Source organism: Oreochromis aureus, linkage group 22, assembly GCF_013358895.1.
Source record: "Oreochromis aureus strain Israel breed Guangdong linkage group 22, ZZ_aureus, whole genome shotgun sequence".
Classification (NCBI taxonomy): domain Eukaryota; kingdom Metazoa; phylum Chordata; class Actinopteri; order Cichliformes; family Cichlidae; genus Oreochromis; species Oreochromis aureus.
Genome location: NC_052962.1, coordinates 5,212,668 through 5,235,819, shown reverse-complemented (window position 1 = coordinate 5,235,819; position 23,152 = coordinate 5,212,668). Strand labels below are relative to the sequence as shown.

General features: G+C 39.2%; 1 protein-coding gene across 3 annotated transcripts; it reads left to right on the top strand.

The window, feature by feature from the left end:
- Window positions 1–9,240: 9,240 nt before the first annotated feature.
- hsf1 (heat shock transcription factor 1) lies at window positions 9,241–17,424 on the top strand. Of its 3 annotated transcripts, none has more exons than XM_031745947.2 (15): window positions 9,241–9,623; window positions 11,368–11,476; window positions 12,370–12,506; window positions 12,785–12,909; window positions 12,982–13,057; window positions 13,228–13,289; window positions 13,595–13,667; window positions 13,836–13,954; window positions 14,035–14,216; window positions 14,295–14,445; window positions 15,078–15,149; window positions 15,623–15,728; window positions 15,803–15,856; window positions 15,962–16,007; window positions 16,093–17,424. In XM_031745947.2, the coding sequence occupies exons 1-15, from the start codon at window positions 9,504–9,506 to the stop codon at window positions 16,272–16,274; spliced, it is 1,614 nt and encodes a 537-aa protein (XP_031601807.1). In that variant the 5' UTR covers window positions 9,241–9,503; the 3' UTR covers window positions 16,275–17,424. The 3 variants fall into 3 exon arrangements, with proteins under 3 accessions (XP_031601807.1, XP_031601801.1, XP_031601815.1); XM_031745941.2 differs by having other exon boundaries at window positions 14,292–14,445; XM_031745955.2 differs by lacking the exon at window positions 15,078–15,149 and having other exon boundaries at window positions 14,292–14,445.
- The last annotated feature ends 5,728 nt before the right edge of the window (window positions 17,425–23,152 follow it).

The following is a 23,152-nucleotide window of genomic DNA, read 5'->3' as shown; positions in this document are numbered from 1 at the left end:
TCTGTATTAATTTTTCTCTCTCTCATTGTCAGGTGTTTAAGAGACACTATTAAACGTAAAGCTTTGTTTTTGTTTGCAAGTCAACAGAATACTGTCTTTGTTTTTGTTTTGTTTTTTCAAGAATCACACTCTGTTTAAAAGGATACTGCTTTTTGGAAAACACAGTGGGGCAATGATCTATGGTTCTCACATGGATCAGAAAGATCAGCAGGAGCTATTACTCTTAAAAACAAATTTAATGAGAATGTTATACACTATGAAGTAGACCCAGGAGGTCATTGTGTTTTAGAATTTACCATCAATGTTGATAATAACTTTCTTCTTGCCAATCTATACAGTTTTAACTCTAAGTCAGAAAAAGACTTTTTGTTGGATGCCCTTGAAACATGCTTTTGTTCTGGTTATCAAATACCCTAATCTTCTGTTATTAGTGGGAGGCGACTTTAATATAATAGATCCTTCTTTAGACAGATGGCCACCCAGCTCAAATAACTCTCTGCTATAAATACATTTATGCAAAAATTTCATTTAATAGACATTTGGAGAGTTAAGAACCCTAAATCCAAACTGTATATATGGAATAATTAATCCAGCTCTTCTAAATCCTGTATTGATTTCTGGTTAGTCCCTGATTGATAAGAATAATATAATAGTCAATATAATGCCAACTCCACTTACAGACCACAAAGCTGTATCACTTCAGGCTTCTTTAAGTCTTCATGCTGCCCAAGTGCGTAGGAGCTGCTACTGGAAACGTAATAATTCCCTTCTAAAACATGAGACAGGGATTAAAGATATTGTTATTGATTAAATGTTTCTGGCTTTATCCCAGAAACATTTAATCACTAACAGAATATCTTTATTCTGTGTGTTTGGGGTAAACATGACTAGCCAGTCATGTTTACTGTCAAAACTGGGAGCTTTTTTAAATTTGAAGCTGCTAAATATTTAAGAGAGTATGGCTTATCAACAGCAAAACAAAGGAAAACTAAAGAAATTAATGTAGTTACACTGATAACTGCTTCAGAACCCATCTGAAGATGATGAGATTAATTTAGTTTTGCAACAGAATAAATTAAATGACATTTATAAATTGAATGCAGGAGCCTTTGTGAGATCAAGGAGATGGTGGTTAGAGGAAGGCGAACAACACTCATCTTATTTTTTTAAACTAGAGAAATCTCTGTTCGGAGACTTAATATTGATGGTATCATAACCGATGACCCCCGAAAGGTTTCTATTTATTGTTCCAAATTTTATAAAGCTTTATACAAGTCAGACTATGATCAGAGTGCTGCTGTGAACTTTATGGGACAACTCTCTGATACGCAAACTATGAAGGAAGATTTGACGAGCTTCTGCGATAGGCAAATATCTGTTGGTGAAGTTCTACCTGCTATTCAACATCTGAAACTTAGTAATTCCCCAGAAACAGATGAATTAACCTCTGAATTCTACATTACTTTTGCAGATCAACTGGGCCCATTTACTCAATGTGTACACTGAAAGTCTCATAAATCAGTCTGTCCAACCCTCCACTTTATCAGACGGTCTGTTCACACTGATCCAAAGGCCCAAAGAAGGATCCTGTTTATTTTGACAACTGGAGGCCGATCTGCCTTCTTAACAATGAGTATACGATCCTAGCTCAGATCTTTGCCAAAAGACTGAAAGCTGTTTTGAATTATATTACTGATGAAACTCAGACTGGCTTTATGGCTAACAGATACATATCCAACAACATTAGACTTGTTCTTGACCTCTTTGATTATGCAGATTTTTGTAGGGTTGATAGCTTTATCTTATTTTTAGATTTCTGTAAAGCATTCAATACTATTGAACATAGTTTTATTTTTCAGGCTTTGGACAAATGTGGTTTTGGCCCTTACTTTCAGAATGTTATTAAAACGATGTACAAAAATGCTAATTGTTCCATCAAATTTCATACAGGTACGTCCTTTAGGTTTAAGTTGAACCGTAGTATCAGGCAAGGTTGCCCCATCTCCCTATATCTGTTTCTCATCTGTGCTCAGCTGCTCTCTGACTATATTAAACTTAGTCCCATGAAAGGCATTAGAATTGCAGAAAAGAAATATTCATTAGTCAGCTTGCTGATGATACCACCCTCTTTTTAAAAAGTGCTTCACAGATGCAGATAGCCATTAACACAATTGATGCTTTTTCTGTAGCTTCAGAACTCCACTTAAAGATCGGTAACTGTGAACTGCTTGCCCTCAGAAACTGTACCAGTCCCTCTATTGCTGGCATTCCAGTGACAGAGTACATCACTTACTTGGTATCCTCATTAATAAAAATCAGCCAACATCAATTTGGAACTTTATTCCAAATTTTAAAAAAAATAAAAATTGGCGATCTTAACTTTGTTTTACTTACAATATTGATAAAATCCCCTTAAAACTGTCCAACTTTCATAAACAGATGCGTCTTTCCTGGTTGTTACTTTATAAACACAACTTTTCTCTGCGCAGATACTATATTTGGAACGACAGAGACATTTTATACAAACACAAATCTTTATTTATAGGTGACTGGTTTGTTCATGGGATTCATCTTGTTGCGGAACTTCTTAATCCAAATGGAGCTTTACTTTCTTAGATATCTATCTCTCTGTCTCTGTCTCTCTGTCTCTGTCTGTCTCTCTCTCTCTCTACACATCTATACATATATATATATATATATATATATATATATATATATATATATATATATATATATATATATATATATACACACACACACATATATATATATATATATACACACATATATATATATATATATACACACACATATATATATATATATATACACACACATATACACACACACACACACATACACACACACACACATACACACACACACATATATATATATATATATATATATATATATGTGTGTGTGTGTGTGTGTGTGTGTGTGTGTGTGTATGATCTGACCCCTCTACCACTGATCCTGCTGTTACCTCTGTTAGACAGATCTATTTTCCCAAAACAACCCAACTACTGGGACCTGGAATGGAAGAAAATTTGGACCATACCACTGAAATTCCTGTTAACCAAAAAAGTAAAAGAAATATCTTTAAAATAAAATATTCATCGTTTTTAACCCACCAGAACTTGTACGATATAAAAAGACATTGATGCTAACTGTTCATTTTTTCACTGTCAGAAAAAGATATTTCTCTCTTATTTTGGTCCTACTTATGCGCTAATCTTTTCTGGCAAGATGTTTGTGCTTTTGTTGTTTCTTTTATCTTATCTTTGTTACGGAAAAATATTGTTTGGCTTTTTTGATTGCCCTGCAAATAGGGCAAACAAATTTCATTTGATTAATTTACTAATCTTAAAATTTCATATACATAAATCCAAAATTTCTAATGCAAAACCGTCTTTTTTTTTTTTTTTTTTTTTTTTTAAATAACATATAAGAGCACAAATAACCCAAAATAATCAAATAATCAAAAATAAACAAACGGGTGTACCATCTAGTGTGTATACACATACTATACTTAGTCATACATACACATACCTACATACATATGTATTCGCCTATACACTCATACATAGTGACATATACATATATACACATAACCATTCAGAAATATGGCATACATAATTACAGAGATTCAAACAAAATCGGGTCTCCTTGACAAAATGTAATGTTTCCATTTATCCCAAATATCATTAAATATGTCATATTGGAGTCTATTAATGAAAGTAATTCTTTCCATTTTAAACATCCCATAAACAATCTCATACCAATCATTAAGTGATGGAATTTTCACACTAAGCCATTTCTTGGTAATAGTCTTACAGGCAGCCAGACTCAGAATACCATACAACAGCTTGGACGTTTTATCTACATTCACTGAGTATAAATATCCAAACAAAAGTTCATCCCAATTAAAGGGAAGTTGCATGCTAAAAATGATCTGTAACTCAGAATGAATCGATACCCAAAAAGTGTTGATCAATGGGCATGACCAAAACAAGTGGAAATGTTTTATTCCTTGGGCCCCACATTTTCTCCAACAGCTAGAGTGAATAGAATAATGTTTACTTTGTGCAGGGGTAATAAAAACCTACAGAGACTCTTCCAACCAAAACATCTCCATATATTAGAACTAGAAATTCTCCACTGAAAACACACTGCTGATACCAAATATCATTTAGAATTTCTGTATTTGTTTCCCTTTCCCATTTTTTTTTTTTTTAATGTAGGCAGTATTCCACTTCTTAACCTCTTGTATACCCTTATACAATCTAGAAATCACCTTGAGGCCAGGATCTGCCTGGTAAGCCTTGACAAATATATTCAAAACAGGAAGAGAGAAAAGATCTGTTCTTTTAGGTATAAAGTTATGTATGTGATGCCTAATTTGGAGAAACCTAAAAAAAATCCGTTTTGCTTAACTGGTATTGATCTTTTAGTGATTGGAAGTCCCTAAGAATTCCCTTATCATAAAACATACAATATGCCATTAAGCCTTGTCCTGCCCATTTTTTATATCTTGCATCTAACTTATTGGGTAAAAAGTCAAGATCATAAGCGCACCATCTTAAAATCCTGGCCTCTTCATTCCAATCGTTCTTATTAAGAAATTGTGACCAAAGTTTTAAAGGCAAGTTAATCCATTGGTTTCCTTGATTAATTTGTTTTTTAATAAGTCTCACATCTCCTAAGCTTGCCTGAATTGGAAAATCTTTTAAGGCCTCTGTTTCTGTTTCTATTTCTTTCCATCTCGCTTGGTAGTCTACATTACACCAACACACTAATATCCTAAATTGAGCTGAAATATAATAATCTTTCAAACATGGGAACCCCAACCCCTTTATCTTTAGCCAACTGGATAGTTTGGTACTTAATCCGTGGTTTTTTCCCCTGCCATATGAACCTAGAGATTGTTTTGTCCCATTCCTGAAATTGTTTATCAGTTATTTCAACTGGGAGTGTTTGGAACAGATAAAGCATCCTGGGCAAGATATTCATTTTAATTGTATCAATACGTGATTCAAAATTTAAAAATGGTAATAAGTTCCATCTTTTAATATCCTCATTTATTTTATAACACAAAGGATTAAAGTTTGCATTATATAACTTAGAGAGATCTTTAGTAATATTTACTCCAAGATACTTCATCCACTCCGACTCCCAGTTCAAATTGACCTTAGACTTAATTTCCTGATTTGGCTTATAATTAAAAGTTAATATCTGAGTCTTCAGTATATTTAATTTATAACCTGATAGTGAGCTAAAGGTCTCCAGAAGTGATAGCAGCTTGGGGAAAGTAATGTTCGGATTTGTCAAGTAAATCAAAATATCATCAGCAAACAAGGATATCTTATGCTCTCGACCCATGATCTTGACACCAGTAATATTATTACTTTGTATAACACTTTGACTCAGGGCCTCTATAAAAGAGCAAAGAGTGAGGGACTTAAGGGACAACCCTGACGTGTCCCTCTCTGTAAATTAAAAACATTAGAGAGTGCCCGTTAACTTTAATTCTTGCCCTTGGTGATTTATATAGTGCTTGAATAATCCTGATAAACGATTGATGAAATCCAAACTTGCCCATGACTTTATATAAAATTCCCAATTAACCCGATCGAAAGCCTTTTCAGCATCTAAGCTCATAAGAACCATCGGAATTTTATTTTTCCAACATAATCAATAACATGTAATGTTCGCGACATTATCCTGCGTTTGTCTCTGCTTAATAAAACCAGTCTGATCCAAGCTAATTATCTGAGCAAGAATATTTTCAATTCTTTTGGCAAGGATATATGTGAATATCTTATAGTCCTGGTTAAGAACACTAATAGGGCGGTAATTTCCACAATCAAGCCTGTCCTTTCCTTCTTTAGCTATTAAGGAAATAGAAGCCTCATTCCAAGATGGGGGAATTACTCCCGTCTTTAAAATATAATTGAATGATGTTCTCATCAAGGAATCAATAACTCTTTCATTTCCTTATACCAATCTGATGGGAATCCATCCGGGCCTGGGGATTTATTAGGTTTTAATTTTGAAATAGCTTTTTTAATTTCAATTTCAGATATGTCCTTAATTAAGGTTATATTCTGGTTTTCATTCAGCTTTGGTAAGCAAAGTGAATCCAAGAAAGATATCATTCCTGTAACATCCACTCTAGGTTGTGTGTATAGTTCTTTATAAAATTTTAGAAAAGCTAACTGAATGTCTTCCAATTTATACACAATGTTATTTGTTTGAGGGTCCTTTATTTTATATATTGTATTTTCTGATTGTTGTTTTTTTAATTTATAGGCCAGTAATTTTTGGATTTACCTCCTACCTCATAATATCTTTGTTGTAAAAAAAAAGCCATGTTTTTTGTATTTCACTTGAGAAGATTTCATCAATTTCATTTTTCTTCTTTTGTATTTCTAATTTCAAATTTATATCTGCTCTTATTTTATGGGCATCTTCAAGATATTGTAGTTGTGTCTGGAGTTTTCTTATATGCTCATTTCTCTTCTTTTTTAAATTAGTACTGTAGCCTATAAGTTTTCCTCGTATAACCGCTTTTAGGGCATCCCATAAAATACTCGGAGAGACTTCTTCATTGTCATTTTCCGCTACATAATCTATTATATCTTGGCTAATTTGCTCTTTCAACGGACATAGAGTACTTGTATTTAATCTCCAAGATGTAGCTCTTCTTTCATGTCCAAGCACTACTTCCAGATACAGTGGGGCATGATCCGATAAATCCATCACTCCTATCCTGCAATTGACCACACTGTTAAAGTCTTTTTGAAACATAAAGAAATAATCCAATCTAGAATAAAATGAATGTGGGTGAGAAAAAAAGGTATAGTCCTTCTTGATGGGGTTTAATTCTCTCCATACATCTATAAGCCCTAAATCCTTTAAAATTAATTTAATATTTTTGGTTATTTTATTTAATCCCGGGCGTGTGGGTTTGATGAGTCCAAAGACGGATTAAGTCGAACATTCCAATCCCTCCCAAAATTAGAGTACCTTGTGCTTCTACAACTATCATTTCAAAACCTGTTTAAAAATTTTAACTCAGATCCTGGAGGAGCATATACATTTATAAGAGTAGTCAGTGTACCCTCCAGATACCCCTTAACTAACACAAACCTCCCCTCCTTATCACCGATTTCTTGAACGCATTCAAAATTTAACCTTCTCGAAATTAAAATTACCACACCTCTTTTTGAACTCTGAAGGCAGGAAGAAGAATACTGGTTAAATTTCCATTTCTTTAGTTTTTCATGCTCAAACTTCGATAGGTGAGATTCCTGTAGAAAGGCAACTTCTATTCCTTCTCTTTTTATTTTTGACATAATTTTACTTCTTTTAATATGACTCCCCAAGCCATTTACATTAAATGACACTATTTTAGTTACCTTACAAGGCATTATTGTACGACCTTATATGATTTTTATCTCTGCACATGCGCTCCTTGAAACCCTGCTTTAGGATCGTGTTTCCGCGTTTCTTCTTCGTACTTGTTTGCCAAGTCTGCTGTTTTATTTGATCCAAAAGTGTGTCCCTGTCTTTCACAACGTCTACCGATAATCCTCTCTTCACCATGTCGATAGTCGCTTCATGCGCCGTGTTGTACGTCGCAGTACCTTCTCTGTAGTACACTCTTAGCTTGGCCGGGAAAGGCGTCTGGAAGCGAATGTTATTCTCTTTAAGCACCTTCTTCGCTGCCGCATATTCTTTTCTTCTTCGTTGTATCTCCGGGGCATAATCATTGTCCACATATATCCTAGAATCCTTGAAGTCAAAACCCCTAGCCTGCCAGGCCTTCTTGATAATGTCTTCTTTGATACGATAGCTTGCGAGTTTAACAACAATTGAGCGTGGAGGGGCTCCTTCCGGGGGTTTCTTAGCACCGGCTCGGTGTGCTCTTTCGATTCCCAACGTGGTGGGAGGGGAGAGACACATTGTCTTTTCAAACAAAACCTCTACAAAGTTGGCAAAGGATGGGAATCTATCCTCTTCCCCTTCCTTCACGCCGTATGCAAAACCGTCTTTTCAATGCTTTATAAATGAAACCAGACAATATTTTAAAACTATACAACATTCCCATAATATAAAAGCAATAAAACTATAAATTTATGCTCCTTGTTTGGTATCTTGTGATTCAAACCCTAGCCCAGAGGTTCCCAAAGTGTGGGGCCCGCCCCCTAGGGGGGGCGCAGAGCCATTGCAGGGGGAGCGCGGTATGAAAAAAAACAAAGGTAGGTCTCCCTTGCAGAATTAGTTTCCCTGCGTCGGGAGCAGCGCTGGGCTCTCCAAATCACGGACAAACAGTATCCCACATTCTTGATTTTTAGTTCAGGAACACTTCTTGTAATAACTAACTACTCCTGACATTTTGGACATGTTAGCTCTTTATACAGTAAAGTTACAGTGGGATACAAATAATATCAGGCTGATCCTGCCACAGTTTGTTCCCCCTGTCCAAATCATGGACAAACAGTATCCCACAGTTGTTTATGTTTTTGAACCCATTTTGCACAGAGAGGCATTTTTGAAAAATGTATTGATAGCAATGTTGAATATTATTACACAGGAAAAAAACAACTACACGTAAAATAATTACACCATGACGCCTCTGCCTTTCTAAATGGAGGGACAGTAACTGCGTGTGTATATGTAAGTGTGTAAAACCTGAAGATAGAGACAAAATACTGTTACTGTTAATCTTACTATCTGCCATTCTGCAATTCATCTAATCTAAACAATAACGTGGCGCACACCGTGATGTGAAAAAAGGCACATACCTTTGACGTTGCGTGATGAACTCTGTATTCCCCGTCCATACGTAAACGCAAAAACGGAGTTTTAAAAAATCTCCGTTTTCAGTGATTCGAAACGCCGTTTACGTGCCGACGAAAGGCCCAAACGCATAGAAACAGCTGCGTTTTCAAAAATACCCATGTAGGTATGAACGTAGCGTAAAAGAGTTACTAGTGTATTGTATTTTATTTTATTTTATTTTATTTTATTACTACCTGTAATTTATCGCAGGATGTATTTGTGCGGTGGTGGTGGGGGGGGTGTCTAATTGTTATTACACGACCACCCCTGACATTGTCTTTTGCTCATTTAAATCTGTAATGTCTGAATTGCTAATGAAGCTTAAAATAAAAAATAAAATCCGCCTTACTGCTCATCACATCACAGCGCGACAGAACGTTAGGGTTACGTATTGTGCTTACGCCATCAGACCGCGCTGGGCAGCTATCTGCGCAGTTGTGTTTTATCGGATTTGCGGAGTTATCGCGGCTCTAAGTGAAATAAAGTTCGGCACGTCTGTTTGCAGCCCCGCGGGGAGCTCTGAGTTCAGCAGCGGGACCAAACCGGCGCGGTCCGAGTCAGATCGGGGACCCGAGTCGTAGTTCGTTGTTTTCTTTCTGACGCAGCTAGCTGTTAGCGTCGTTAGCTCAGGTGTGTGCTCGATTTTTGTCTCTCAGATGGAATATCCCGGAGGAGGGGGGGCGGTGCTGAGCAGCGGGAACGTCCCGGCCTTCCTGACCAAATTGTGGACCCTGGTGGAGGACCCGGACACCGACCCGCTCATCTGTTGGAGTCCGGTACGCACGATAACAGCTAACAGCTAACGCAGACAAGTTTAATTTTATTTACACAGCAGAAACAGACACAACTTTATTTAAACTGGAATGTAGACAAGTTTGTTGACAAACTTTATTTACTGACTAAAAAAAAGAGGTCAGCTCAGTTAGCTTAGCTTCAGTGAGCTATTAAGGCTAACAGAGCTCACGTCAGAGGTCAAACGATATCAGACATCATCAGCTAGTCGGTAAATTATCAGTTGACAGTTGTTTTTCTGACAAACTGATTCCAGCAGCTGTTTTGGAGGTTGGCATAAAGCCTGAATTCAAATAAGCTGATGACTGCCTATGATGTCACTGTAGTGTCATAGCCCACACCTTGTACAGCTGCAGGTGTTAATTTCAGGTTGCACTGAAATCGGTCACTTATCACCAAAAGGTCTCCATCTTTATTTTCCTAAAAAAAAATTTTTGTTTGTTTATTTGTTTCTGTTTTTATTGCATAACTATTAGGCTCCACCCACAGCTGAAGGTCATGTAACACCAGATTAAAGAAGTGTCTGAAGTGTAATTTCCAAGTGTAGTTTAAAAAGGAAAATGCACCTTTAATCCATGGTTTTCATTACTGCGACACGCCCACCTGGAGGGCAAAAACAGTACTGCGGTCCTTTTCTCTCCACCTCCCTTTGAACGTGTTCTAGTTTAACTAGAAACCAAAATGCCAGATAGTTGCTGGGCTATCGGATGCAGTAATCAACATTTATTTACAACTGCCAACTGGCATTGGAAAAAGTTTTTTCTATTTCTTTTCCATATGGGCTGCCACCCACTCCAAATGTCCACCTAAGTGGACATGTAAAAAAACTATTTGAAAAATACATGTTTAAGAAATGAAGTTCAAAGATCTTTTTTCATGCCTAAAGATGAATAAAAATACTTAAGAAAAAAATCCTGATTGAGGTTGTCATAATTCATGCATGAAAAGGTTAAGCTAGCTATGTAGCACTTACTTTTGCTTTAACAACGAACACTTTCTTGTTCTTCACCTCCTCCTTTAAATGAAGCTGCCACGGCAGGATATGGATCACAAGTCCCCCAAATTAATGGTTTCTCTTTATATCTTTGTTTTTCTTCCATGGATCCAAATAAAGAGTTCACTTTCATCTGCAGTGTGTTCTGACAGTTCTGTTTAATCTATACTGATGTATAGATTACTGAGTTCCAATCAGTAATCTATACATCAGTGCCTGATGTGCAGGTGCAAAAAACCCTGAAAGTGTTAAAATAATCAATAAATTTTGAGCTGCTCAGAAACAGTCTGCTGGAGAGCAGACAGCTGAGATTAAAGTGTTAGCAGTGTGCTCTGATTTTCAGATCTGTTCCTGGAGATTCCTGAGCGTAAGAGCGTATATAGTCTCTTTTTATCAGTTGATTATAAGGTAAATGCAATGGTTCTTATACATTCCTTAATACTCAAGTACTCAAAGTGCTTTATACCCCATGTCTCATTCACACACATTCATACTACACTTTTTTCAACCTGCGTGCTTTCTGTCTAACAGTCACAAGCTAATGGACGCATCAAAGAGCACCCTGAGCTCAGGGTTCAGTATGTTGCCCAAGGGTACTTTGCCATCCAGAATGGAGCAGCCAGGGATTAAACCACCAACCTTCTGATTAACAGATGACCTGCTTTGCATCTTGAATCACAGCCACCACAATAATACAGATTCTTCTTCTTTTTTTCTTTCTCTTGTTGTATAAGAGTGGTACCAGTTTCCATGTGTTCGACCAGGGGCGGTTTTCCAAAGAAGTTCTGCCAAAGTTCTTCAAGCACAACAACATGGCCTCTTTCATCCGCCAACTCAACATGTGTGAGTAACCAGCAAGGAATCATCAGTGTGTTAGCCCCACCTCTGAACAAGCTATCGTTCAGAGGTGGGGCTATCACTATTTGGCAGTGTAACAGAAGGTTAGATGTTTTTGTTATTGATTTATTTTTTGGGAAAGAAGATTCATCCAATCAGGCGTGCTTTGTGAAGAAACATTGAGATATGAGTCAAATGTCTGGTGTTTAGCGGCTTTTCTTTGCTGCCGTAATTGTCATAGCAGCAACAACCAGTCCTCACAAGGCAAGGTAGCCTGCAGTTAACATAGCAGTTAATGACCTAAGCCAGTGGTCCCCAACCTTTTTTGCGCCACAGACTATTTTATGTCCGACAATATTTTCACGGACTGGCCTTTAAGGTGTCGCGGATAAATACAACAAATAAAACGAGTATCAGTACCAAAAAAAAAGAACATTTATTCATAACACACAGGAAAAGACCCAGGGAAACAGAGTTACCGATAAAAACAGATAAAAACCCTGAAAACCATAAATTTCACACCCGAGCCTCAACTCTCATGGTCCGATACTGGTCTGTGCCCCGGAGGTTGGGAACCGCTGAGCTAAGCTACCGGTTTGTGTATATCAAGCTGATCAGTCATCACGACGATCTTTGTGCATGAGCAGCTTCTTTTTCTCCATGTCATTGAAGAAGTGCTAGTTGATTGGTATGCTGAAAAGCTGAACTTTTCTCAACATTCAGCAGAACCCTCTTTATAAAAAGTAGGATAGAAAAAAAGGACCGGCCCACCTGTGCATGCTATACCTCTGTCACTGTGCATGCAAAGGCTTCTGGACTATGGAAGAACCAGAAAGAGGAGCTGTGATATTAGCGAGTATCCACATCCATTATTCATGGTGTAATGGTATTTCTCCCAGATGGTTTCCGTAAGGTGGTGCACATTGAGCAGGGTGGTCTGGTGAAACCGGAGAGAGATGACACAGAGTTTCAGCACCCGTTCTTCATCAGAGGACAAGAACATCTGCTGGAGAACATCAAACGCAAAGTCACCAACGTATGTAGTAACTCACACAACAGAGAATACCTAAAAATGCAGACAGGTGATAGACTAAAGGCAGACTCTGCAGGACTTCCTCTGAAAGGTGATGATTCAGAGTGCTGTGTGACATCACAGGAAACAACTGATCAATCACAAATACTTTGTATAGCCCCCTTACTGAGGGGTCAGAGTGGCCTTTAATCTATCGCTGCGCATGTGGTACTACGAACTCAGAACCCAATCTGACCTGTCCTGTCCATCTCCTTGGTAACGGTATGCTGTGATTGGAACAGGTGTCATCAGTGCGTCAGGATGATGCAAAAATCTGTGCGGAGGAAGTGAATAAGATCCTGAACGATGTCCAGTTGATGAAGGGAAAACAAGAAACCATCGACTCCAGGATCGTCGCAATGAAACAGTAAGAACCAAACCAGAATCAAGGCTAGAAACCACCCAGCAGTGTTGACTAAAGGCTGATTTTGTGTTTCAGTGAGAACGAGGCTCTGTGGAGAGAGGTGGCCAGTCTGAGACAGAAACACACTCAGCAGCAGAAAGTTGTCAACAAGGTGCCTGTTCTCACTGTCCACACCTTTCCAATTAGCAGAACTCTATAAGAATACACCTGATGTGGTCCCTTCCCTCTAAAAATATGAAAACCTCAGGGGAGAGTGATGCCACATAGTTGTCAGGCATTATCTTAACATTAATGAACTCTTTGCATTTTCTCTCTCTGCAGCTCATACAGTTCCTGGTATCTCTCATTCAGTCCAACAGACTGCTAGGAGTCAAGAGGAAGATGCAAGTTTTTTTTTTTTTTGATACCACAGATACTACAACAAATGCTACACTGTACCACAAATGCTAAAATTGTGACTTAGACACTAGATAATTTCAAAGTGCAGATTGGATGCTGTTTTCTCTGCTAATAACATTACGAGCAGATGTTCCCAGGTGATAAAATGAGGATCCAACTGCCCAAATTTCAGACTTTTGCTTTTATTTTGAAGTACCAGTTCCATTTCCCTCTCATACCTGACCTTCATATTCAGTTTCCTCTGTACACGTTTTGCATTTTCATTTATTCATTTTAACCCTCTCTGCAGTCCTCTGATGCTCAACGACTCTGGCAACACCCACTCAATGCCCAAATATAGCCGTCCCTTCTCATTGGAGCAGGTAACCTGTCTCAGACATGCACAGGCAGCAGTGATTATCTTTCAGAGTGACATTAGCTGATTTTCTAGCTTTAGCTTTGAAAACTAGACTCTTCATAGCTACTTGTGCAGATGTTTGTCCTCACTTGGCCTGTAGAGGTCACTTGTGCTTTTGTGTTTTTCATTTCAGGCTGCAGCCAATCTCTTCTCAGCTGACACCTCTGTGACTTCAGGACCCATCATCTCTGACATCACAGACATGGCCACATCTGGTTCAGATGAATTGGCTAGTGATTGGACGGACCAAGGGTGAGTACCGATCAGATCAGTCCTGTTTAGTCAGTAAGTGATTGATCCTTCAGAAGTCAGAGTGCATAACCTCCTTGCAGAGAGAGCCAATCAGTCGATATCAAAGAGGAACCGTCCAGTCCGGAGGTGGAGGTGTGTCCTGTTCTGGAGGAAGTGGCTGCACCAGTGGACACGCCCCTCTCCCCCACCACCTTCATTAACTCCATCCTAGAGGAGAATGAGCCACCCACCCCAGTGACCTCCACGAGCAGTGCTCCCACAGGTAGACATTAAGTTTGTAGTCAGCAGTTTGATTCCTGTTCAGAGCATTTTTGGTAAATAAAAATCTTTCTCTCAGCAGCCAGTCCCATTGTGGTGATGAGCTCCGTCTCCACTGGCCCCCTGACTTCTGCCTCATCCACTCAATCACTCACCTCCGTTACCACAGCAAACACAGCCCCCAGCCCAACAACACCTCAGAAGAAATGTCAAGCCATTGCCTGTATTGACAGGTAACTGTGACTACACCAGTATGCAGTTGTGAAACATTCATAGAGACTTCTTATAGTGTTAGTACCACCTGCGATGAACTACTATGAGCGTTTACCAAGAGCAAGTATTTCCCCAACAGTGGCCCTGCTCTGACTAAAGCTGAAACTGTGTTCGAGGTTGCAAAGAGCTGCCCAACAAACCGTCTCAATAGACTGTCTATTAAACTGTCCTCAGTACACCCTTACGCTGGGGAAGCCGTCACCCTGTGCTGACAGCTTACCCAGCATCTCTCCAGAAACTCCCCCGACAACCACCTGCAGCTCCCCTGAACAGCTGCCCCACCCACTGCATCCGTCACCCTGACATTCTGGGTGTCTTTCTGTAAAGTGGCTTTCAGACAGGAAACTGGAAGTGTTCTGCTGAATGCAGATTGCAAGCTCCTGTCAGGAGTCTGCGAGTTAGACCTCAGTCTGAGGTTTGTGCTTCAAGTTTAGGAAACTCCTCCTATTCAGCCCACTTGAATGGCAAGTGCAGCACTGCCTGTCTGAAAGCCTCTTAATTAACCATGGTGTGGTTTCAGTTTGTCTTACATTTTAGGTAATGGTCCTGTTGCAGGACAAGTGTGTCATTAAAACCCCTGTGCTTCCTTCAGACCCCGCCCCCTTCCCTCTGCAGGTGGACTCCCACCTGACGTTTGGCGGTTCCTCTCAGCACAACCTGACAAGTGAATCACTAACTCTACAAACAATTATTGATTTGTAATTATGAATGTTTTGAAGTCTTCTGGTGACATTCTGCATTTTCTTCTTGTCAAATGTGTGAGGTCCTGCTTCTTTAGCTGATCAGATGTCAGAGCTCATGACCTAGTTAATTGATTATATTTGGTCAATATTAAAGGCAGAAGTAAGTAATCCGGTCAACAGGTCAAAAAAGGTCTCTGAGATGGCTCACAGCAGGAAATGTTTCAGGCGTGTTCTGACTACAGGAAATACTGTGTGTGGCCAGGGTGAGGGGTGGAGCCTGGGCATAAGATTATTTAATAGCAGAAAGCTGGCAGGTTCAGACTGAGCTCACCTGTATGGAACAGTTGAGATGTAGATCATGTATTAGTTTGGATCTCTACAGACATAAAGGAAAATGTAGAATACCGGAAGACATGCGACCTAACATCAGACCTGTCTCACCTGTGTGCCTCAGGTCTGAGCTTTTGGATCATGTGGATACTATCGACAGCAGCTTAGAGAACCTGCAGAACATACTCAACACACAGACGTTCTCCTTCGATACAGTTCCACTTATTGAGGTTAGTCTTACTTCCTGTTACCACCTCACATTATTATCGCTTGTGTTTGTGTGTCACTAACTGTGTGTGCTTAGTTTTTCAGTTCATCTGGCTCGCCTGCAGATTTTGACCTTGACAGTTTGGATAACGTGAGTTGCAAATTTCACATTCTTTTGTCTGCTATTTCAAAAATTAGAGCGTAGTGTTACTGATGATGTCAGACCTGTCTCACTGATGTTACGGTTTCCCACTAGCTGCTGTCTGATGAAGCTCCTAAGGGAAGTGAAGAAAGCGGAACAGGTGAGTCATGCCTTCAGTCAGTGGTTGGTCCATCTACCTATCTACTGTCATGTAATGACACTGTGCTGCTCTCTTATTGGTGCAGGAAAGCAGCTGGTTCAGTATACACCTGTCCAAACGTCTGAATCAATAGGCCTGGCAGACAGCGGGGCCGACCTGCCAGCGCTGCTGGAGTTGGAAACGGAACCGTTTCTCAGCTCTGACCCCCACACCGAGGACCCAGGCACCACCTTGTTGAACCACGCCAATCTGGACTCCAACCTCTGACCTCTTGAGTAACCATAGCAAAGTGACACCTGAGCGCTGACTCAGCTGCAGCAATAGATGAGAACAGTCAATAGGTCAAAGGTTGTGTTTTTATTACACAGATGTTATTGATATTAATCTGTCTTCTTCTTCTACTCTTGTTCTTTTCTTCTTTGTTGAAGCTTAAATGGAAGCCTTTGTTGCTGTTGAATGCATTTTGCATGTTGAAGTCAGATTTTATGGTCGTCTTTATTTTCTTGTGTAAAGTAGATTGAAAAGAATCAGAATATTTTTTGAGTTTTATCAACAAGTGCTGTGTGCGACCTGTCTGACTGCCCACCCATATGAAAGAGCCCTGTGAATCAGTATTATTTCTCATTAGTTTGTTTCCATCAGTTTATGTTTATTCAGTTTGTTCCCGAAACATGAGTTCACAACACTGCTCACTGCTGTGTCCCCATGTTTCAGAAATAATGCAGACATGTCTGAGATGGTATGAGAGCCTTTTTTGACTTGTGTATTAGACATGCTTTGGATCAGGTTGAGATTCTTGTCTGCAGAAGCAGAAGCTTCATGGATGAAACTCTGAAGGTAACTGACAGAAACCAGATGATGATCTGTGCTGCCAATTGTGTTTGTATTTGCAAGTCCAGTTTAAGGAAACTTTGTTTGAATTGGTCAGGGTTGCACGTTGCTATGTCATCAGACACAGGGTTAACATTCCTCACAGTTTCACTTGGTTAAAAATTTAAACAGAGGCCGAGAGCTCAACCACATCTCAGGCTCAGTGCTGTGATACAGGGCTCATCTGTGATGTCATCATTCTTACTGAGCAGCTTTTCTGTATGCTAAGTCACCTATGGCTCACCTGAACCAGTCGTCTCTTTGATGGCTAAGAAACACCTAGTCCTGAGGATATTTTATTGGTCACATGGTCAGAGCTGAACAAACAGGAAGCTTCCTTGAGTATTAACACGTCTGTTAGTACAATTAGTACAATTCTATTTAAGATTTTTAATTTAAGGCAAGTGGTAAATCCACCCGAGTCCTCCAGGCTAACCTGATGGCGCTCCACGTGTAGAGAGGACAAAGATGGGGTCAAAGGGCATATGAAATGTTGATGTATTCTGACTGTAAAATTTTGATTCAATAAAATGTTTTTAAACAGCTGCATGTGAATGAATGATTGGTTGATTTAAATCAAACTGTGATGATGTCATAAGGTTGGTAATATTGAGTTGTCTCTACAAAGTGAAATGAATATGTCAGTAAGCTAAATCACCATGTTAACTGATGCTGAACATATTACCTGGTCAGGAGCAGGTAAAGTTAAGAGTTTCAGTTTTACATCAACTATGTTTATTTCCAGCATGTTTTCAGCCTGATAGCTGATCTGTTAGGAAAACATGTTTTATAGTAAGCGCTACTTTTCTAACAACATTCAGTGAAGCTCAGCTGTGAAGTTTCCCATGATGCATTGAGTTTTTCCTTTCCAGTCACCTTTCTCACTCACTATGTGTTAATAGACCTCTCTGCATCGAATCATATCTGTTATTAATCTCTGTCTCGCTTCCACAGCATGTCTTTCATCCTGTTTTCCTTCTTTCACCCCAACCGGTCGCAGCAGATGGCCGCCCCTCCTTGAGCCTGGTTCTGCCGGAGGTTTCTTCCTGTTAAAAGGGAGTTTTTCCTTCCCACTGTCGCCAAAGTGCTTGCTCATAGGGGGGTCATATGATTGTTGGGTTTTTCTCTGTATTTATTATTGTGCTATCTACTGTACAATATAAAGCGCCTTGAGGCGACTTTTGTTGTGATTTGGCGCTATATAAATAAAATTGAATTGAATTGAAGTTAGCTCAGACCTTTTACCCCCTGCAGCTACTAGAACAGAACACACACAAAGAATATCTTTTCAATCAGTCAAAATTAATTTGATCTGCAAAAAAGTGATTTCCATGTTTGCTTTATCTGGCTGTAGAACAGGAAGCTTAAATATATCAGTGGCTCCAGTTTAAAGCATAGATTTTTTTTTTAAATGTGTAGATGCACACTGCACATTCTTTGACATAAACAGCAGCACTGGGAGAAAATGATGTAACGTTTACTTCATGAAGAGGGAGGAAGGTACTCACAGATGGACTATATTGTATGCAGAGTGCAATCTAAAAGAGACAAAAGGTGGTGTCAGAGGAGAATGTAGCTAGGCAGCATGTGATGGTAGTGTGTAGGATGCCCACTTTGAGCAGTTTGGATACAGAGAGGTGAGGTAAGATTGTTTGGGCACGTGCAGAGGAGGAAGAATGGATACACTGGACAAAGGAGGATGAAGATGGACAAGGAAGACACAAGGAAATTAGACCTCAGAGGAGGTTCATGGATGTAGTGAGGGAGGACATGCAGAGGCTACAGCATCCTACTTTGCTGTGACAGAGGAGGATGCTGGGATAGAAGGACGTGGAGGGAGATAATCTGCTGTTAAGACCTCTAAAGTGAGCAGCTGGAATAAGAATAGACCAAATTCATAGTTAAAATTTAAATAATTAAATGTTTATTTTACTGCTCTCTGGGACAAGGTTAATGAGTTTCTGTAGCATGAGGAGTAGAGGTGGCAAAAGTATTTAAGAAGAAATGCAGTTTCTAGAGTTAAAATGTTGTTTAAAAATGATATTCTGGTACAAGTTAAAAAAAACTGATTCAATGTCTTTATTCAAGTAAAAGTAAAAACGAAATTGTGCAACGCTAACTGAACCTTGTGCTATAATAATGCAATAAAATCATATTAGTTAGATGGAAATGCAAACTTAATTTCAGTCTACATTCTAATAAAAACAATTCTAATAGATGTACTCAGGTTGAATCAATTAGAAAATGAGCAGAGAAACCTCCAAAAGTTGATTCTGTTCATCTGGATGTAGCGTTTTCAGTGGAAGAAACTCACTGAAAACTCATCCAAGTGACTGGTTCAGTCTCAGCTGACTGCAGGTTTCCCCAATCTTATAAACAGTACATTTGCATGACTGAAACCAGCCCACTGAAGGAACAATGGGCTGGGAGGTCAGTTCCTTCATCATAATTATACAAATTCTTATGACCATTGATCAACAACCACTGATCAAGGCCCACTGATCAATGAGCCATGAGTACCATTCACAGAGAATTGGGGAATGGCTGCAATCACAGCATTGTAAGATGGTGAAAGATGTACCCTTAGGCCCCCTCCTCGATTCAGAGATGGTCTTTCCCTTTTCACATAAATGGCCTCCTTGGCCATGGTACTCATGGCCATTGATCAGTGATCAGTGACGAAACGTTTCTCCCACTGAAAACGCTAGGTCCAGATGAACAGAATCGACTTTTGGAGATTTACTTACCTGGATGATTGAGCATGCATGAAGATAAGCAGAGAAAATGAATAATTAAAAAAATAAAATTAAAAAACCCTCTCTATTTACAATTGTCTACATTGTAGAGGGTGACCTGAACAGCAAGATGAGAAAAGCGAAGGGTTACAGTGGAATGAAGAACGTCTGGTGTCGTGGTGTTATTCACGGGTCCAAAATCCTGTACCATTCAACAACCTCTAACCTTGGCCCATGAAGACTGGAAGTATTGGGATGATCACTCCGGCCTCCAGTAATCTGTTTATAGTGTCTCTTATCCCCTGCTGGTCAGGCCTCAGGCAGTACTGAGGTCGCCTGACCAGACCTTCACCAAGGGTTAGGGTAATGTGGACCAGGGTTGTGTCAACTAGACCAACATCATGTGGCATGGTGGTCCAGATATCAGAAGAAATGGAGTCTAAGAATCTTTGTGTGTCTGGAAGCTCTGTCCTCTCTCGTCGATTGAATCGGGGTAAATCCTTCCTCTTGGGCTTGGTGTACTCCTCCTAGGAAAACGCAATGCACTACATGTCTTCTTCTGCTACCTTCCATAGGTTTGGTGTGTCTGTGGCCTCACAGGTCACGCTCAGGGCTCTTTTTGACCATTGGGTCTAGTGTTCTAGCCTCATAGTTGCTTCCAACTGCCAGCGTGACATGAGGGTGTGAGGTGCTTGCATCTGCTCTTAAGTTGTACCAGCAGCTCTGTAGCTCATCCAAATCACAAGAGACTGCCACCCCTTCTTTCCCAGCAAAGATGTCAATGATTTTCAAGGCTTGCTGTCGCCCCTCCATTTCTTTTTGCCATTCTTCCTTGTACACCTCATCTGTTGTCAGAAAATATGCCAGTGTGCAGTGCAGGACATCTTCTGGGGCGTTTGTAATGGACCAAGCAGTGAGGGAACATCAGGCACAGGTTAAACTCCGAAAAAAGGTTTTTATTTAACCCAAAAACGAAATTGTTTAAATTACACAGAAAACTCTAAATCTTGCATCCATAAAAGAGGTCAAAGTAAAAAAAAAAAAAAAAAAAAAAAAAAAAACTCTACTCAAAAGCTGGTAACAAACAATATTACTAACTCAAACAAACTGACCCCCCCATCCCCAATATATCCAGAATTGTGGTATGACCCAATTTGCAGGTCTCCATATAGGCTTGCCCCGCCCATTTTCCACCTCTTAGCTCATCAACCCAGGAACCAGGAGCAGCTGCCACTGAGGTAACTCAGACAACAAAGAAAGATTAAATCATACATACATAACAGTGTAAACTAAAATGTGCGCACTTATTTAGAATACAATATTATGTGAGTATGCAAATTAATTCTGAACCAAAACCTATTCTTTATTATCCTGTAAATTAAATCCTATATTTAAAGAAAGAAAAATGTAAATGTAGTGTTATGTGTAAGCCTCTACACTGATGTGATTTGGTAGATATTACCACTCTGTGGCTGTAACTGCAGCCATCACAGCCTTATAGGGATATAAAGTCTGCAGCCATGGCTTCCATTACATATAGGCAAACTGGATGTGTGGGGGTCTCTGGGTCTCAACAAATGCCACAAAGAGTATCGTAACTCCCAAAGAAAGAACAAAAATTGAATTCAATTTATTAGTCCTTTATTTATCCAGGTAAAATCTCATTGAGATTAAAAATCTCATTTTCAAGAGAACTGGCATCATGGCAACAAAATTCAAAATACACGTAGCACATAAGTATATAACATTAAAACAAATACAATATCCCGTACAAACGTGTGAAAAATATGCAATAACAGATCAAATTAAGAGCGACATTAAAAACAATCACACTGACCACAATTGAATTCAATTTTATCTATACAGCGCCAAATCACAACAGCAGTCGCCCCAAGGAGCTTTATATTGTAAGGTACACCCTACAATAATACATACAGAGAAAACCCCACAATCATATGGCCCCCTATGAGCAAGCACTTTGGCGACAGTAGGAAGGGAAAAACTCCCTTTTAACAGGAAGAAACCTCGCTCAAGGAGTGAGAGAAGGAAGACAGGATAAAAGACATGGAAGCTGCTTCCATAGAAGAGGGGCCTGAAAACTGAAGGCTCTCCCTTCCATTCTACTTTTAAATACTTTGGGAACAACAAATAAGGCTGCAGTGCAGGAGCGAAGTGCTCTAATGGGGTGATATGTTACTATAAGGTCATTTAGATAAGATGGGGCCTGATTTAAGACCTTGTATGTGTGTTATCTGGCTTCATGGATAGATAAAGTTGGGTGTCATCTGTATAGTAGTGAAAATGTATGCTATGTCTTCTGATGATACTGCCTAAGGGAAGTATGTATAATGTAAGAACTGGTCCTAGCACTGAACCCTGTGGAACTCCATAATTAACCTTAGTGTGTGAAGAGGACTCTCCATTTACATGAAAAAATTGCAGTCTATTAGATATGATACAAACCACTGCAGCGCAGTACCTGTAATACCTACAGCATGCTCTAATAACTCTAATAGAATATTATGGTCAACAGTATTGAACGCTGCACTGAGGTCTAGCAGGACAAGCACAGAGATGAGTCCACTGTCAGAGGCCATAAGAAGATCATTTGTAACCTTCACTAAAGCTGTTTCTGTGCTGTGATGAGCTCTGAAACCTGACTGAAACTCTTCAAATAAGCCATTCCTCTGTTAGCTGTTTGACAACTACTCTTTCAAGAATTGGTTGGAGATTGGCCTATAATTATCTAAGACCGCTGAGTCCAGAGATGGCTTTTTAAGTAATGGTTTAACTACTGCCAGCTTGAAGGCCTGTGGTACATAGGCAATTATTAGAGATAGGTTGATCACATTTAAGATTGAAGCATTAATTAATGGCAGGACTTCTTTGAGCAGTCTTGTAGGAATGGAGTCTAAAAGACACATTGATGGTTTGGAGGAAGTAGTTATTGAAGTTAACTCAGAAAGATCAATTGGAGAAAAAGACTAAATGAATATCAATGGTACTGAAAGTAGCTGTAGATAATGTTACATCTTTATGATTATGAGTAATTTTTTCTGTAATGGTTAAATTTATTTATTTAAATTTATTTATGAAGAAGTTCATGAAGTCATTAGTAGTTAAAGGAATGGTTGGCTCAACAGTGCTCTGACCTTTTGTCAGACTGGCTAAAGTGCTGAAGAGAAACTTAGGGTTGTTCTTATTTTCTTCAATCAGTGATGAATAGTAACATAGTAGTTCTTATAAAGCAACAACTACAGCATTTCCTCTCCAGCTTACGAGTTATCTGCTTTAAGCTATGTGTTTGAGATTTTGATCTCTGCTTTAGCTGCAGAACAGTCAACTGCAATGAGGTATGGAGGTGACCTATGCCACTGCTTCTTTTACATGAGGCATTTTTCAGACTTCGCCCTACCCTTGTTCATTTAGTCAGAGTTCACAAAATCCAGATCGACAGTTTAGTTACCAGTTTGGACAAAAGACAAATTCTCAGTTTTGATGTTCAATAAACACATTTATTACAGAATTTTTAAACCATGT